This window comes from Glandiceps talaboti, chromosome 18, assembly GCF_964340395.1.
Source record: "Glandiceps talaboti chromosome 18, keGlaTala1.1, whole genome shotgun sequence".
NCBI lineage: Eukaryota > Metazoa > Hemichordata > Enteropneusta > Spengelidae > Glandiceps > Glandiceps talaboti.
This window is the reverse complement of record NC_135566.1, coordinates 21,244,449-21,259,923: the sequence shown is the minus strand read 5'-3', so window position 1 is coordinate 21,259,923 and position 15,475 is coordinate 21,244,449. Positions and strand designations below refer to the sequence as shown.

The 15,475-nt window shown below is 36.8% G+C and overlaps 1 protein-coding gene across 1 annotated transcript in view; it reads right to left on the bottom strand.

The window, feature by feature from the left end:
- LOC144449827 (hydroxyproline dehydrogenase-like) overlaps positions 1–14,492 on the bottom strand; it is a 36,456-nt gene extending 21,964 nt beyond the window's left edge. The window contains exons 1-4 of the mRNA XM_078140401.1: positions 14,268–14,492; positions 8,701–8,894; positions 7,063–7,198; positions 165–275 (exon numbers count right to left, since the gene is read on the bottom strand). Of these exons, the coding sequence (XP_077996527.1) occupies positions 165–275; positions 7,063–7,198; positions 8,701–8,894; positions 14,268–14,492 (666 nt within the window). The remainder of the gene's footprint in view (positions 1–164; positions 276–7,062; positions 7,199–8,700; positions 8,895–14,267) is intronic.
- Positions 14,493–15,475: the final 983 nt, after the last annotated feature.

Below are 15,475 nucleotides of genomic sequence, written 5' to 3'. Positions count from 1 at the left end.
CTTCAATGCAGTGTCTTTTCTATTTCTAGTTTTGCCAAGATTTGTTAAAACCAAAATGAATCGTTATCTGACATCTGTAAAGACTTGTTGATGATAATTAATTAACATTTGTGACTGTCACAGATTTAATCTCACTATTAACCATCCAATTATTAAATACCTACCAATAAACTGTCTTTATTTTGATGAAGGCCTCTAGCAAAGCTTTGTATACTCAATGGTTTATCATTACCATAACTGTAATTACTGGCAACAATCAGCTTGCTTAGTTTTACCTGAAAACCAAAAGTTACATGAACTATTACCTCATGCAAGAAACTCAGATTGAAGCCATAGCCTTTATAAGCTTTGTTGCAGTCAAGGTGTCAAACTGTAGTGGTCATTATGAATGAGTGGTGTTTTAGTGTCAAACTGTAGTGGTCATTATGAATGAGTGGTGTTTTAGTGTCAAACTATAGTGGTCATTATGGGTGAGTGGTGTTTTAGTGTCAAACTATAGTGGTCATTATGGGTGAGTGGTGTTTTAGTGTCAAACTGTAGTGGTCATTATGGATGAGTGGTGTTTTAGTGTCAAACTATAGTGGTCATTATGGGTGAGTGGTGTTTTAGTGTCAAACTGTAGTGGTCATTATGGGTGAGTGGTGTTTTAGTGTCAAACTGTAGTGGTCATTATGGGTGAGTGGTGTTTTAGTGTCAAACTGTAGTGGTCATTATGAATGAGTGGTGTTTTAGTGTCAAACTGTAGTGGTCATTATGGATGAGTGGTGTTTTAGTGTCATACTGTAGTGGTCATTATGGGTGAGTGGTGTTTTAGTGTCAAACTGTAGTGGTCATTATGGATGAGTGGTGTTTTAGTGTCAAACTGTAGTGGTCATTATGGATGAGTGGTGTTTTAGTGTCATACTGTAGTGGTCATTATGGATGAGTGGTGTTTTAGTGTCATACTGTAGTGGTCATTATGGATGAGTGGTGTTTTAGTGTCATACTGTAGTGGTCATTATGGGTGAGTGGTGTTTTAGTGTCATACTGTAGTGGTCATTATGGATGAGTGGTGATTTAGTGTCAAACTGTAGTGGTCATTATTGATGAGTGGTGTTTTAGTGTCAAACTGTAGTGGTCATTATGGGTGAGTGGTGTTTTAGTGTCAAACTGTAGTGGTCATTATGGATGAGTGGTGTTTTAGTGTCATACTGTAGTGGTCATTATGGGTGAGTGGTGTTTTAGTGTCATACTGTAGTGGTCATTATGGGTGAGTGGTGTTTTAGTGTCATACTGTAGTGGTCATTATGGATGAGTGGTGATTTAGTGTCAAACTGTAGTGGTCATTATGGATGAGTGGTGTTTTAGTGTCATACTGTAGTGGTCATTATGGGTGAGTGGTGTTTTAGTGTCAAACTGTAGTGGTCATTATGGATGAGTGGTGTTTTAGTGTCATACTGTAGTGGTCATTATGGGTGAGTGGTGTTTTAGTGTCAAACTGTAGTGGTCATTATGGGTGAGTGGTGTTTTAGTGTCAAACTGTAGTGGTCATTATGGATGAGTGGTGTTTTAGTGTCATACTGTAGTGGTCATTATGGATGAGTGGTGTTTTAGTGTCATACTGTAGTGGTCATTATGGATGAGTGGTGTTTTAGTGTCAAACTATAGTGGTCATTATGGATGAGTGGTGTTTTAGTGTCAAACTATAGTTGTCATTATGGATGAGTGGTGTTTTAGTGTCATACTGTAGTGGTCATTATGGATGAGTAGTGTTTTAGTGTCAAACTGTAGTGGTCATTATGGGTGAGTGGTGTTTTAGTGTCATACTGTAGTGGTCATTATGGGTGAGTGGTGTTTTAGTGTCAAACTGTAGTGGTCATTATGGGTGAGTGGTGTTTTAGTGTCATACTGTAGTGGTCATTATGGGTGAGTGGTGTTTTAGTGTCATACTGTAGTGGTCATTATGGATGAGTGGTGTTTTAGTGTCCAACTGTAGTGGTCATTATGGATGAGTGGTGTTTTAGTGTCATACTGTAGTGGTCATTATGGGTGAGTGGTGTTTTAGTGTCAAACTGTAGTGGTCATTATGGGTGAGTGGTGTTTTAGTGTCAAACTGTAGTGGTCATTATTGATGAGTGGTGTTTTAGTGTCAAACTGTAGTGGTCATTATTGATGAGTGGTGTTTTAGTGTCAAACTGTAGTGGTCATTATGGATGAGTGGTGTTTTAGTGTCAAACTGTAGTGGTCATTATGGATGAGTGGTGTTTTAGTGTCAAACTGTAGTGGTCATTATGGATGAGTGGTGTTTTAGTGTCAAACTGTAGTGGTCATTATGGATGAGTGGTGTTTTAGTGTCAAACTGTAGTGGTCATTATGGATGAGTGGTGTTTTAGTGTCATACTGTAGTGGTCATTATGGGTGAGTGGTGTTTTAGTGTCAAACTGTAGTGGTCATTATGGATGAGTGGTGTTTTAGTGTCATACTGTAGTGGTCATTATGGGTGAGTGGTGTTTTAGTGTCAAACTGTAGTGGTCATTATGGGTGAGTGGTGTTTTAGTGTCAAACTGTAGTGGTCATTATGGGTGAGTGGTGTTTTAGTGTCAAACTGTAGTGGTCATTATGGATGAGTGGTGTTTTAGTGTCAAACTGTAGTGGTCATTATGGATGAGTGGTGTTTTAGTGTCAAACTGTAGTGGTCATTATGGGTGAGTGGTGTTTTAGTGTCATACTGTAGTGGTCATTATGGGTGAGTGGTGTTTTAGTGTCAAACTGTAGTGGTCATTATTGATGAGTGGTGTTTTAGTGTCATACTGTAGTGGTCATTATGGGTGAGTGGTGTTTTAGTGTCAAACTGTAGTGGTCATTATGGGTGAGTGGTGTTTTAGTGTCAAACTGTAGTGGTCATTATGGATGAGTGGTGTTTTAGTGTCAAACTATAGTGGTCATTATGGATGAGTGGTGTTTTAGTGTCAAACTGTAGTGGTCATTATGGGTGAGTGGTGTTTTAGTGTCATACTGTAGTGGTCATTATGGATGAGTGGTGTTTTAGTGTCAAACTGTAGTGGTCATTATGGGTGAGTGGTGTTTTAGTGTCAAACTATAGTGGTCATTATGGATGAGTGGTGTTTTAGTGTCAAACTGTAGTGGTCATTATGGGTGAGTGGTGTTTTAGTGTCATACTGTAGTGGTCATTATGGATGAGTGGTGTTTTAGTGTCAAACTGTAGTGGTCATTATGGGTGAGTGGTGTTTTAGTGTCATACTGTAGTGGTCATTATGGATGAGTGGTGTTTTAGTGTCAAACTGTAGTGGTCATTATGGATGAGTGGTGTTTTAGTGTCAAACTGTAGTGGTCATTATGGATGAGTGGTGTTTTAGTGTCAAACTGTAGTGGTCATTATTGATGAGTGGTGTTTTAGTGTCAAACTGTAGTGGTCATTATGGATGAGTGGTGTTTTAGTGTCATACTGTAGTGGTCATTATGGGTGAGTGGTGTTTTAGTGTCAAACTGTAGTGGTCATTATGGATGAGTGGTGTTTTAGTGTCAAACTGTAGTGGTCATTATGGGTGAGTGGTGTTTTAGTGTCAAACTGTAGTGGTCATTATGGATGAGTGGTGTTTTAGTGTCAAACTGTAGTGGCCATTATGGATGAGTGGTGTTTTAGTGTCAAACTGTAGTGGTCATTATGGATGAGTGGTGTTTTAGTGTCAAACTGTAGTGGCCATTATGGATGAGTGGTGTTTTAGTGTCAAACTGTAGTGGTCATTATTGATGAGTGGTGTTTTAGTGTCAAACTGTAGTGGTCATTATGGATGAGTGGTGATTTAGTGTCAAACTGTAGTGGTCATTATGGATGAGTGGTGTTTTAGTGTCAAACTGTAGTGGTCATTATGGATGAGTGGTGTTTTAGTGTCAAACTGTAGTGGTCATTATGGATGAGTGGTGTTTTAGTGTCAAACTGTAGTGGTCATTATGGATGAGTGGTGTTTTAGTGTCAAACTGTAGTGGTCATTATGGATGAGTGGTGTTTTAGTGTCAAACTGTAGTGGTCATTATGGATGAGTGGTGTTTTAGTGTCAAACTGTAGTGGTCATTATGGATGAGTGGTGTTTTAGTGTCATACTGTAGTGGTCATTATGGATGAGTGGTGTTTTAGTGTCAAACTGTAGTGGTCATTATGGGTGAGTGGTGTTTTAGTGTCATACTGTAGTGGTCATTATGGATGAGTGGTGTTTTAGTGTCAAACTATAGTGGTCATTATGGATGAGTGGTGTTTTAGTGTCAAACTGTAGTGGTCATTATGGGTGAGTGGTGTTTTAGTGTCATACTGTAGTGGTCATTATGGATGAGTGGTGTTTTAGTGTCAAACTATAGTGGTCATTATGGATGAGTGGTGTTTTAGTGTCAAACTGTAGTGGTCATTATGGATGAGTGGTGTTTTAGTGTCAAACTGTAGTGGTCATTATGGATGAGTGGTGTTTTAGTGTCAAACTATAGTGGTCATTATGGGTGAGTGGTGTTTTAGTGTCATACTGTAGTGGTCATTATGGGTGAGTGGTGTTTTAGTGTCAAACTGTAGTGGTCATTATGAATGAGTGGTGTTTTAGTGTCATACTGTAGTGGTCATTATGGGTGAGTGGTGTTTTAGTGTCAAACTATAGTGGTCATTATGAATGAGTGGTGTTTTAGTGTCATACTGTAGTGGTCATTATGGATGAGTGGTGTTTTAGTGTCAAACTGTAGTGGTCATTATGGATGAGTGGTGTTTTAGTGTCAAACTGTAGTGGTCATTATGGGTGAGTGGTGTTTTAGTGTCAAACTGTAGTGGTCATTATGGATGAGTGGTGTTTTAGTGTCAAACTGTAGTGGTCATTATGGATGAGTGGTGTTTTAGTGTCATACTGTAGTGGTCATTATGGATGAGTGGTGTTTTAGTGTCATACTGTAGTGGTCATTATGGGTGAGTGGTGTTTTAGTGTCAAACTGTAGTGGTCATTATGGATGAGTGGTGTTTTAGTGTCAAACTGTAGTGGTCATTATGGGTGAGTGGTGTTTTAGTGTCAAACTGTAGTGGTCATTATGGATGAGTGGTGTTTTAGTGTCAAACTGTAGTGGTCATTATGGGTGAGTGGTGTTTTAGTGTCAAACTGTAGTGGTCATTATGGGTGAGTGGTGTTTTAGTGTCAAACTGTAGTGGTCATTATGGGTGAGTGGTGTTTTAGTGTCATACTGTAGTGGTCATTATGGGTGAGTGGTGTTTTAGTGTCAAACTGTAGTGGTCATTATGGATGAGTGGTGTTTTAGTGTCAAACTGTAGTGGTCATTATGGGTGAGTGGTGTTTTAGTGTCAAACTGTAGTGGTCATTATGAATGAGTGGTGTTTTAGTGTCATACTGTAGTGGTCATTATGGATGAGTGGTGTTTTAGTGTCATACTGTAGTGGTCATTATGGGTGAGTGGTGTTTTAGTGTCAAACTATAGTGGTCATTATGGGTGAGTGGTGTTTTAGTGTCAAACTGTAGTGGTCATTATGGGTGAGTGGTGTTTTAGTGTCATACTGTAGTGGTCATTATGAATGAGTGGTGTTTTAGTGTCATACTGTAGTGGTCATTATGGATGAGTGGTGTTTTAGTGTCATACTGTAGTGGTCATTATGGGTGAGTGGTGTTTTAGTGTCAAACTGTAGTGGTCATTATTGATGAGTGGTGTTTTAGTGTCATACTGTAGTGGTCATTATGGGTGAGTGGTGTTTTAGTGTCAAACTGTAGTGGTCATTATGGGTGAGTGGTGTTTTAGTGTCATACTGTAGTGGTCATTATGGATGAGTGGTGTTTTAGTGTCATACTATAGTGGTCATTATGGATGAGTGGTGTTTTAGTGTCAAACTATAGTGGTCATTATGGATGAGTGGTGTTTTAGTGTCATACTGCAGTGGTCATTATGGGTGAGTGGTGTTTTAGTGTCATACTGCAGTGGTCATTATGGGTGAGTGGTGTTTTAGTGTCATACTGCAGTGGTCATTATGGGTGAGTGGTGTTTTAGTGTCATACTGTAGTGGTCATTATGGATGAGTGGTGTTTTAGTGTCATACTGCAGTGGTCATTATGGGTGAGTGGTGTTTTAGTGTCAAACTATAGTGGTCATTATGGGTGAGTGGTGTTTTAGTGTCAAACTGTAGTGGTCATTATGGGTGAGTGGTGTTTTAGTGTCAAACTGTAGTGGTCATTATGGGTGAGTGGTGTTTTAGTGTCATACTGTAGTGGTCATTATGGATGAGTGGTGTTTTAGTGTCATACTGTAGTGGTCATTATGGGTGAGTGGTGTTTTAGTGTCAAACTGTAGTGGTCATTATGGATGAGTGGTGTTTTAGTGTCAAACTATAGTGGTCATTATGGATGAGTGGTGTTTTAGTGTCAAACTATAGTGGTCATTATGGGTGAGTGGTGTTTTAGTGTCAAACTGTAGTGGTCATTATGGATGAGTGGTGTTTTAGTGTCATACTGTAGTGGTCATTATGGGTGAGTGGTGTTTTAGTGTCAAACTATAGTGGTCATTATGGGTGAGTGGTGTTTTAGTGTCAAACTGTAGTGGTCATTATGGGTGAGTGGTGTTTTAGTGTCATACTGCAGTGGTCATTATGGGTGAGTGGTGTTTTAGTGTCAAACTATAGTGGTCATTATGGATGAGTGGTGTTTTAGTGTCATACTGCAGTGGTCATTATGGGTGAGTGGTGTTTTAGTGTCAAACTGTAGTGGTCATTATGAATGAGTGGTGTTTTAGTGTCATACTGTAGTGGTCATTATTGATGAGTGGTGTTTTAGTGCATTGACAAGTAGTGCAGAAAACACTACACTTATACATGTATGTATAACCCCCCACCCCCACCCCCCATGGACATCTAAGATCTGAGGGTAGGGGCATGCTCTTCATGAGCCATCAAAGTTCGCTGTAATACTGGGATTTAATTCCGGTTTGAGTGTCTAAGTTTTTCATATAAAAGCTCCAATGTCAACATACTTAGCACGACTGATTTCATGTTCAACAAATTTATAAGCAACACATTATGTCAGCTAGAAAACATACCAAAAGTTCTGGTTTGACAAGTGCACTGAGTCTGACTTGCATCAACAGTGGCTTGGTATGATCACACACAGCATGAGTTTGATTGACACATTCAATCATCACATCTGCATTTTTATCATACCTGGCATCACTATCTCTGTAGTAATATACAATAAACTTTTCATTACAATACCATTTTATCTCATCATCTTTTGCACTTTGAAATTCATGAGTCTTGTTTTTTTCATCTATAATAGTAAAACTGAAACTTACAACATATGCTGTATAAATCTAAGATTTGATCTTACTTCATAAAGTGGCATGTACAAGCTCAGTTGATAAGCTATCCACTCATTGCAAGTGGGAATACATGTACATACAAGCTTACATGTACATAAAACCCATTCTAGTTTAATGTTGATACATGTCTTCTATAACATTACAATTATGTCTTTTGGCATTGTTAGAACAGTCAACTGCATAGTACGGATTTACTGAAATGTTTCTGATATGTAAAATAAATTACATCATCGTAAAAGATAAGAGATTATATCTTTAATATTTAATTCCAGGTTTGAGTTCAATCAATAGTTTGGTTAAGAGTGCTTAAGTAAGTACAGTACTGTGAGTACCCTTTAAATATACAGCAAAACTAGGTCCAAATACATGTACATGTAAACTCAGCTACGTCCAAATACATGTACATGTAAACTCAGCTACAATGTACGTCCAAATACATGTACATGTAAACTCAGCTACGTCCAAATACATGTACATGTAAACTCAGCTACAATGTACGTCCAAATACATGTACATGTAAACTCAGCTACGTCCAAATACATGTACATGTAAACTCAGCTACAATGTACGTCCAAATACATGTACATGTAAACTCAGCTACGTCCAAATACATGTACATGTAAACTCAGCTACAATGTACGTCCAAATACATGTACATGTAAACTCAGCTACATCCAAATACATATAAACTCAGCTACATCCAAATACATGTAAACTCAGCTACGTCCAAATTCATGTAAACTCAGCTACGTCCAAATACATGTAAACTCAGCTACGTCCAAATACATGTAAACTCAGCTACGTCCAAATACATGTAAACTCAGCTACGTCCAAATACGGATGTAGCTGAGTTTACATGTATTTGGACATCCAAAACTCAGCTTTTGCCCCTTTAAAGAGGCTTTACAGATGACAAATGGGTAATTTAGTTTGGATTTGTAATTTATAAAACAATTTTACCATGTTTTCCTACTTGAAAAAAATGTGAAATAACATGTCTGTAATTCAATATATTGTTAAAAGTAAAAATGCTGTTATTGTACATACATTAACAATTTTACATACTTTTTAATTTTTTACAATTTATTGAGTTGCAAACAAAGGTGTTTCATCCATACAACCAATATTTGATTACAGTTATTCTTTGAATGAGACACCTGTAGTTTTCAGGCAGATCCAGAGATATAAATTTGGTGAAGAACAAAAAAGTGCTCCTTTACGTCATTGTTGTTATAAACATACAAATGTACATAGGTGGCAAATACTCACTGTTATACTAATAATAATCAACTTCTGGGGTCTGACAAAATTTCTTTTCCATATGCCCAAAAAACAAATCTTTTGTAAAGTTTTCATTACCCTTCCTTCTTTTGACCAATATCTTCTTCCAATGGAATAGCCAATATTGCCGCTATGCCAGATTGAGTGAGTCTATCAACACAAGTCTGTACAGTCTGTATGTCTTCACCAGCAACAAACTGACCATAAAATGTAGATTTGATCAGTCTACTTGAGAGTTGTTTTCCGAGAATCTTCTGAGACAAACGCATAGTCTGTAAAGAGAATATACAAAGTGTAAATAGTGCACTTAGCAGTCTGTAAAGATAATATACAAACTGGTTCAAGTGTGTAAGTAGCAGACAGTAGTAGCAGTATTGGGCATCTGGAGACAGTTCTACGGAGTGTGGAATCTTCAGTCGGAGCCAGCTCTACTAATTGTTGTGTGACTGCCATCACTGCTTCTTTGTGTGTACACCCGCGTTCGGACACTAAGATTATTTGCTCAATAGCAGCACAGTCAGATAAGTAATTCTTTTGCTGGCCAATATATTGTTTGAATGTTTATATAGTCTTTTTATATAGTTAATTAAAGTTGATGTTTAATCATATTTCTATGTGTCCTGGAGTTCATTACAGCAAGCCATCCCCACAGATCACATTAAGGGTTCCATCCCCCAACTTACCCACAGTTTATCAAATTTTAGCCGGTGAAACTCAGGCATGGGAATATTCCCAAAATTCCAGATATTGTCTATTCATTCACAAATGTGGTGAAAAACAATTTCTCTACAAATGGAGATGATTTCTCTACAATTGGCTGACTCAAAGGAGTCAGCCATTTCAATACCACGTTTTGATTTGAGTGGCACCATCCAGGCATACTTCGATAATACATCGATAACAGTCAGGATGTAACGATAATTCTTGTCGTTAATCATCTCCACAATGTCAGCTTGCCACTGGTCATCAATTTCATAAACAATTATTTTGCAGTAAGGAAACTTTTTAATTGCTGGTTTGAGCATAGTGTAAACTTCTTGTTGTTCCAACCATTGTTTCAATTCCTTATATTTTATTTTTCATTGTCTTCTTTGATTTTATGCCACAATTTTGTGATGCCACTGTATGCTAAATCAGAATTGTAATACAAGTCTTGAAGATACTGGTCCATACTAGCAAGGTGGTATACTAAAGTATTATATTATAGGTTTCAAACCCAATATTTTAAACTGCGTATCATAAAATAAGTTAACATTTCCTTCTTGAATGTTGTAACTACAATACCATTCCCCTGAATTTAAAATTCTACTAAAAATATTATTTTCTTTCACTATTGTTTTGTAGCATCCAGTTTTAAATGTAACTTAGGGTTCAGAAGGTCTAGTCTAGGATCTGCTTCCGGTAAATAGTGTCTGATATCAGTTAAACTAAATGTCTGATCATTGCCATTGTAAAGCAATAGGTAAGGAACTCGGTCAGTTAAACCAGGGTCAAGAGTTAGTGGCTTTTCGAGCATTTCAATGAAATCTCGTGGTAAATCAAAAGTAAAGAAATTGTTATCTCTGTTGCTGTACGCAAAGCCAAATGGTACATGATGTTTTGTTGTTTTATATTCTTCGATTGTATCATCTATGTCATTTAGGTCTACTAAAATTGTGGTATGCTCCTGTGTTTGAACTGCCGCTGGTTCTAAATTAAATAATTTATTTTAATTTTTCCATTTTAAAATGAAGTCTTTATTATGATGACGTCCGGATAAAATCGGTGTGGAAATATCTTTGAGATCAGAAAGTGCATATCCTTGTGGTGTCATACCTAGTCTAAACTTTGATGGCATAATTTATATATATATTATAAAACAATATGAAGTTGTATATAAATAAAGAAACTAATGATATTACTATTAGTTTTACAGAAACGCTTACTGGTTATAGACAGATACGACAGTTGGAGTGTAAACTATATAATTCCTGGTATAATATTACGAGGGAAAACAATGAAATTGCTTTTACTGTTAACAACAAAATGTCAGTTAAAAGAGTAGAACCAGGCAATTACAATGTAGAAACGTTAACACAAGCAATTGGTAGAACAAAATAAATTAATTTTAAGAGAATTTTGCCAACAGGAAAAACACAGATGGTGCTCGATGATAATGTTAAAATAAACTTTTCAAGGCCTAAAAATTTCGCGAAGATACTTGGTTTTGAAGAGAGAGAATATGATTCATCGAGTACATACATGTACAAAGCAGATTTTCTTCCTGTGACTGAATACGTAGTCTATTGCGATATTATAGATACACCTACTAATTACATTAATGGGAAAAGGTCTAATTATTTACAAATTTTAACGATACAGGACTGGGGTGAAATAGGAAAAGCTGTCACTTATTCAATTCCTGCTAATGTTCCGGTGCCAATCAAGAAAATGGAAGTCTTCGAATTTGGATAACTAACCAAAATAAAGAACTGATAGATTTTAATGGCTATACAATTTCATTTCATTTCCACTCGAGCTTACACAAATCAGCTTAAATTAACGTGACCATATGCTAATGTTTTATAATGATCAAGAACATAGCGTTTATCATTAAAGCAACTTAAAGAAGTTTTATTGATTGTGTAACTACCAATCTGGTGATTCATCGAGCGTATAGTATTCATGGAATGTTTAGACTGTAAATTTTCAAAAAGTACTGTCTTATATTCTTCGTGAGTCATATTCTTTTTTATGACTGACTTTTTTATCCCTTTGGCTTTACGTGTGGAAGCAGACTCTGTTATGTAAGAGTACATTTTACTTTGCACACTCGTCTTTAAATTTACCAATTACTTTTTTGTTATAATCAAAGTAATATGGACTTTTTGGTGAGTATAGTCACTATTGTCAAAAAGGTCTTTGTCTTTGTAGAAATCTTTGAGTCATTGGCTTGAATTTCATACATTAATGAGTATGTCTCTGTAAATAATAATTTAGCTCGTGGTCCATATTTTTATTTTATATAGTTGTAATGAAAGTCATACATTAAAGTTTTAGACAAATCAAGAATACTCATCCCAACATATAAGGGCTGGTTTAGGGTTAATCGTTCTTTTTTGTTTTCCACACAAACGTTGGTTTAGATACTAATTTCTTGATGTGTTTTTCTGTTGTACATAATTTTATACTACGGTGTTTACGTACATTCATCAAGTTATTCATTAGTTTGAAGAAATCTTTTTAGAATGCATTTCTTGCTTTCTTTCTTTTTTCTGTGTTAAATAAGATGTACTGTGACATCCATTTTGATTGATTGAACTCAATGGCTCTGTGAATTTTGGTTATTTTTAAACCGAGTGATAAATATTGTTTTAAATTTTGAACATGAAGTATATAATTCTTTTTTGGTCTTAGAGTTGTGGTTAATTTCTCTATATTTCCACATTTGATATTAAAGAGGTCGCATATGTTTTTATTATGCGGGGATAACATGTCTTCAGTAATACATAATCTCTCAGGTGCTAAAGGATAATCATTGTGGAGATCGTGCAACTCGTCAAGATACTCAAGATCAACTTCAAGGATTAATCCATGGTCACTTTCGTTGGTGTACTTATTTATGTTGAGCGAATCTAGATCAACCCATTTAAATCCATGTGTTGGTAAAGATTGAACCATTGCCCAACCATAGAGATTATTAGCATCTAGATACATGATGTACTTTGTTTCCTGGGTTGGATCATAGTCTTTCATGTATGGATTGTTTGCCTTTGCGTGACCAGTGGATATATAAGACTCGATACCTCCACGGAAACCTCTTTCTATGAAGAGATGCTTATCTATATCGTTAATAATTCGAGATTAATTTTAGTCATTTTTAGACAAGCATCCCAGGATAATCCCAGAGCACTAAAATAATGGCAAGGATCAAGGTTATAGTATACATTACATGTCTTTCGGAAATTTTCAAATACATCAGTTAATGAAAGTACATCGGTTTTAAGGTACAGATCATGATAATCACCCATCGTTTGCATATTGAAATGCTTCCAAATATCTTGTGCATGCTCATAGTCTTCATCAGTTATACCAGCGTCATTTAGAATGGAATAGGATTTTTCCTTTAGTGGAAGACTAACATCATTGAATTTTTCAGTGGAATCCATATAGTCATAGGGGTATACACCCTTCCTTGTTAGTAGTTTTACTTTTAGGCTGTCTGGTAATTCCTGTTTTGTGTATTTGAAATCACTTGTGTTACTGACTAGTTTTTTCTAATGAAGCATTAAGAAATTTAAGCTATCTATAAATACTAAATGAGTACCAACCATTATAGACATGAACTTTTCCACAGAATGTGGGATAATATTAATTTTTTCCTTAAAATTTTCAAGAGTTTGAACGATGAAATGACTTTCATACCCTTTTAAATTGTGGAATATGACAGGTATTTTTTTCGTTACTTGAAAATTGATATTACAGGATTCATGTGCTGAACCACGGTATTTACCAGTAATATGGCAATGATCACGGACTCGTATCGTATAATGCTTCACAAATACAATGTATGACATTGTGTTGCGTTTTTAAAACATATTTCATCATTTTTACCATTACACAAAGGTTTGTTAAAATGTTGCTGTTTTATATCATTGCAATAGTCAACTACTGATAGCATCATTTCCATAAATTTCTTGGCTGCATCTGGTCCTCTATAAATGACACTTTCTTCACTGAATGTGTCATCATAACAACAGATACTCTTAACTATAAAACGTCAGTAAACAACAAGGTCATGTTTTGTATATACTAAAATTTAATATAGATTAGACAAATGGGTATGTCGTTCTAGTGGTCTCGTACCCCCATATTTATTATGGCAGAGTCTAGTACCACCCCGGTGTCAGTAGCCCGCCCTCACTGGAACGGCTACTGCCACCGCGGTGGCAGTAGCCGTTCCAGTGAGGAACGGCTAGTGCCACCACCCGAGATATTTCTCGTCCCTGGACATTTACCAACAAATAAATCACACGGAACTCCACAAATGCTTCCATTCTACCTTAAAACACCAAATAGCAACATATTATTTCATTTCTCGAGCTGCGCACAAACCGTCAAAAAAGCCTCCATAGCGGCGATCCGTCACTACTTGAGTTAGTGATTGTTGGATTGTTGTGCGTGTGACGAGAAATATCTGGGGTGGTGGCACTAGCCGTTCCAGTGAGGGCGGGCTACTGACACCGGGGTGGTACGAGACACTCCGATTTATTATTACTTCTCCCTCTACCCCATGGAAGTATACACCATGGAAGTATAACTTTCATGGTGTACCGTTACGATTTACACCACCACTCACTAGTCTAGTCTAGTTCCTATGCTATACGGTATCGTTACGATTTACACCTCCACTCACGCACCCAGACTAATAATTCAATATTCAACAATTGCCTACAAAATACACAAATACTAAATAGGGGTCACACATATGCTGAGTGAAGGTTGCCCACAACGTCGCTATGACCATCCTCTACAATTAGATGTTTCTAAAATATTTACCTTGTATAATTGGACGGGATTCTTTCGTGTTTGTTTGTTTGTTGTTTGTTTTTGGAAAGATGAGTTCTAGGCCGAAGATATTATTGTAAAACATAACATTTGTTTACCTTTACGCTGTTGTCCACCAGGAAGTCATACGAACACAGCTTCAATACTACCAAACTTCTGAGAATATCCTTGGTAGATTTCGTTTTGAAAGCCTTTTCAACATGATCAAAATTGCACTGCGGTAGTAAAATTTGTTTATGTCCTTTGGAAGATTTGAGTGTTTTCGACTTAACATCAAACGTTTCATTGATAACGTTACCTTGAAGGTCGGCCTCAGTGCTCATATTCCGCCGCGTAGCCGTTGCGAGTGGTTGCAAGGTTTTGTAGAAAACAGCCAAACAGTGCGTTGGCTTATTACTTAGAAAACACATATGTGTTTTGGGATTCCATGGTGGTTTCCGTGATACGGATGAAAATACAGACGTATTTCCAATATGTAGAATTCTTAACGCCGCCTGCATCATTACGTACGTTTATGGCCGAGTCTAGTCCTGCTTGCATACGGAGTAATCCGGAACTCTATGCAGGCCTTGACCGAGTTTACGTCTACAGATAGACGCCTATTATTACATAAACACCCATAACATACACCCGGTGTCAGTAGCCCGCCCTCACTGGTGCCACCACCTGCGATATTTCTCGTGGCTGAACATTTAACATTTCCCAACAAATAAATCACACAGAGCTCATTTGAAAGCTTTCATTCTACCTTAAAACACCAAACGGAAACCTATTAAATCAATAAAAAATTTCACGCATTTTCATTTTCATTTTTCATGTACAGTATGTAGTTTGTGAGTTTTTGCAGCAGTCACCTGATCTTTTTTTTCATTGTAATATTTATACTAGTGTATGAGTTTTGAGTGGCTAGAAACTATTTTCTAGCCTCTCGCCCGCTCTGATACAATTATGCACACATTGTGTATTATATGCTTTCAATTGTTGTGTATTATTTTTTTTGTGATGGGTAAATAAATTACAATTACAATTACAATTACAATTACAATTTCTCATGCAGCGCACAAATTCAAAAAAGTCTCAAACGTGTACGTGTACGTGTACGTGTATGTGTACGTGTACAGGACAATATTATTGAGAGCTATAACCACAGGACACAGCGAGCACGCACTTGATCGATCGATTGATTGATTGATTAGTTGGTTGGTTGGTTGGTTGGTTGGTTGGTTGGTTGGTTGGTTGGTTGGTTGGTTGAATGATTGGTCGATTGAATAATTATGCATGAATGAGTGAGTGAGTGTGATAATCT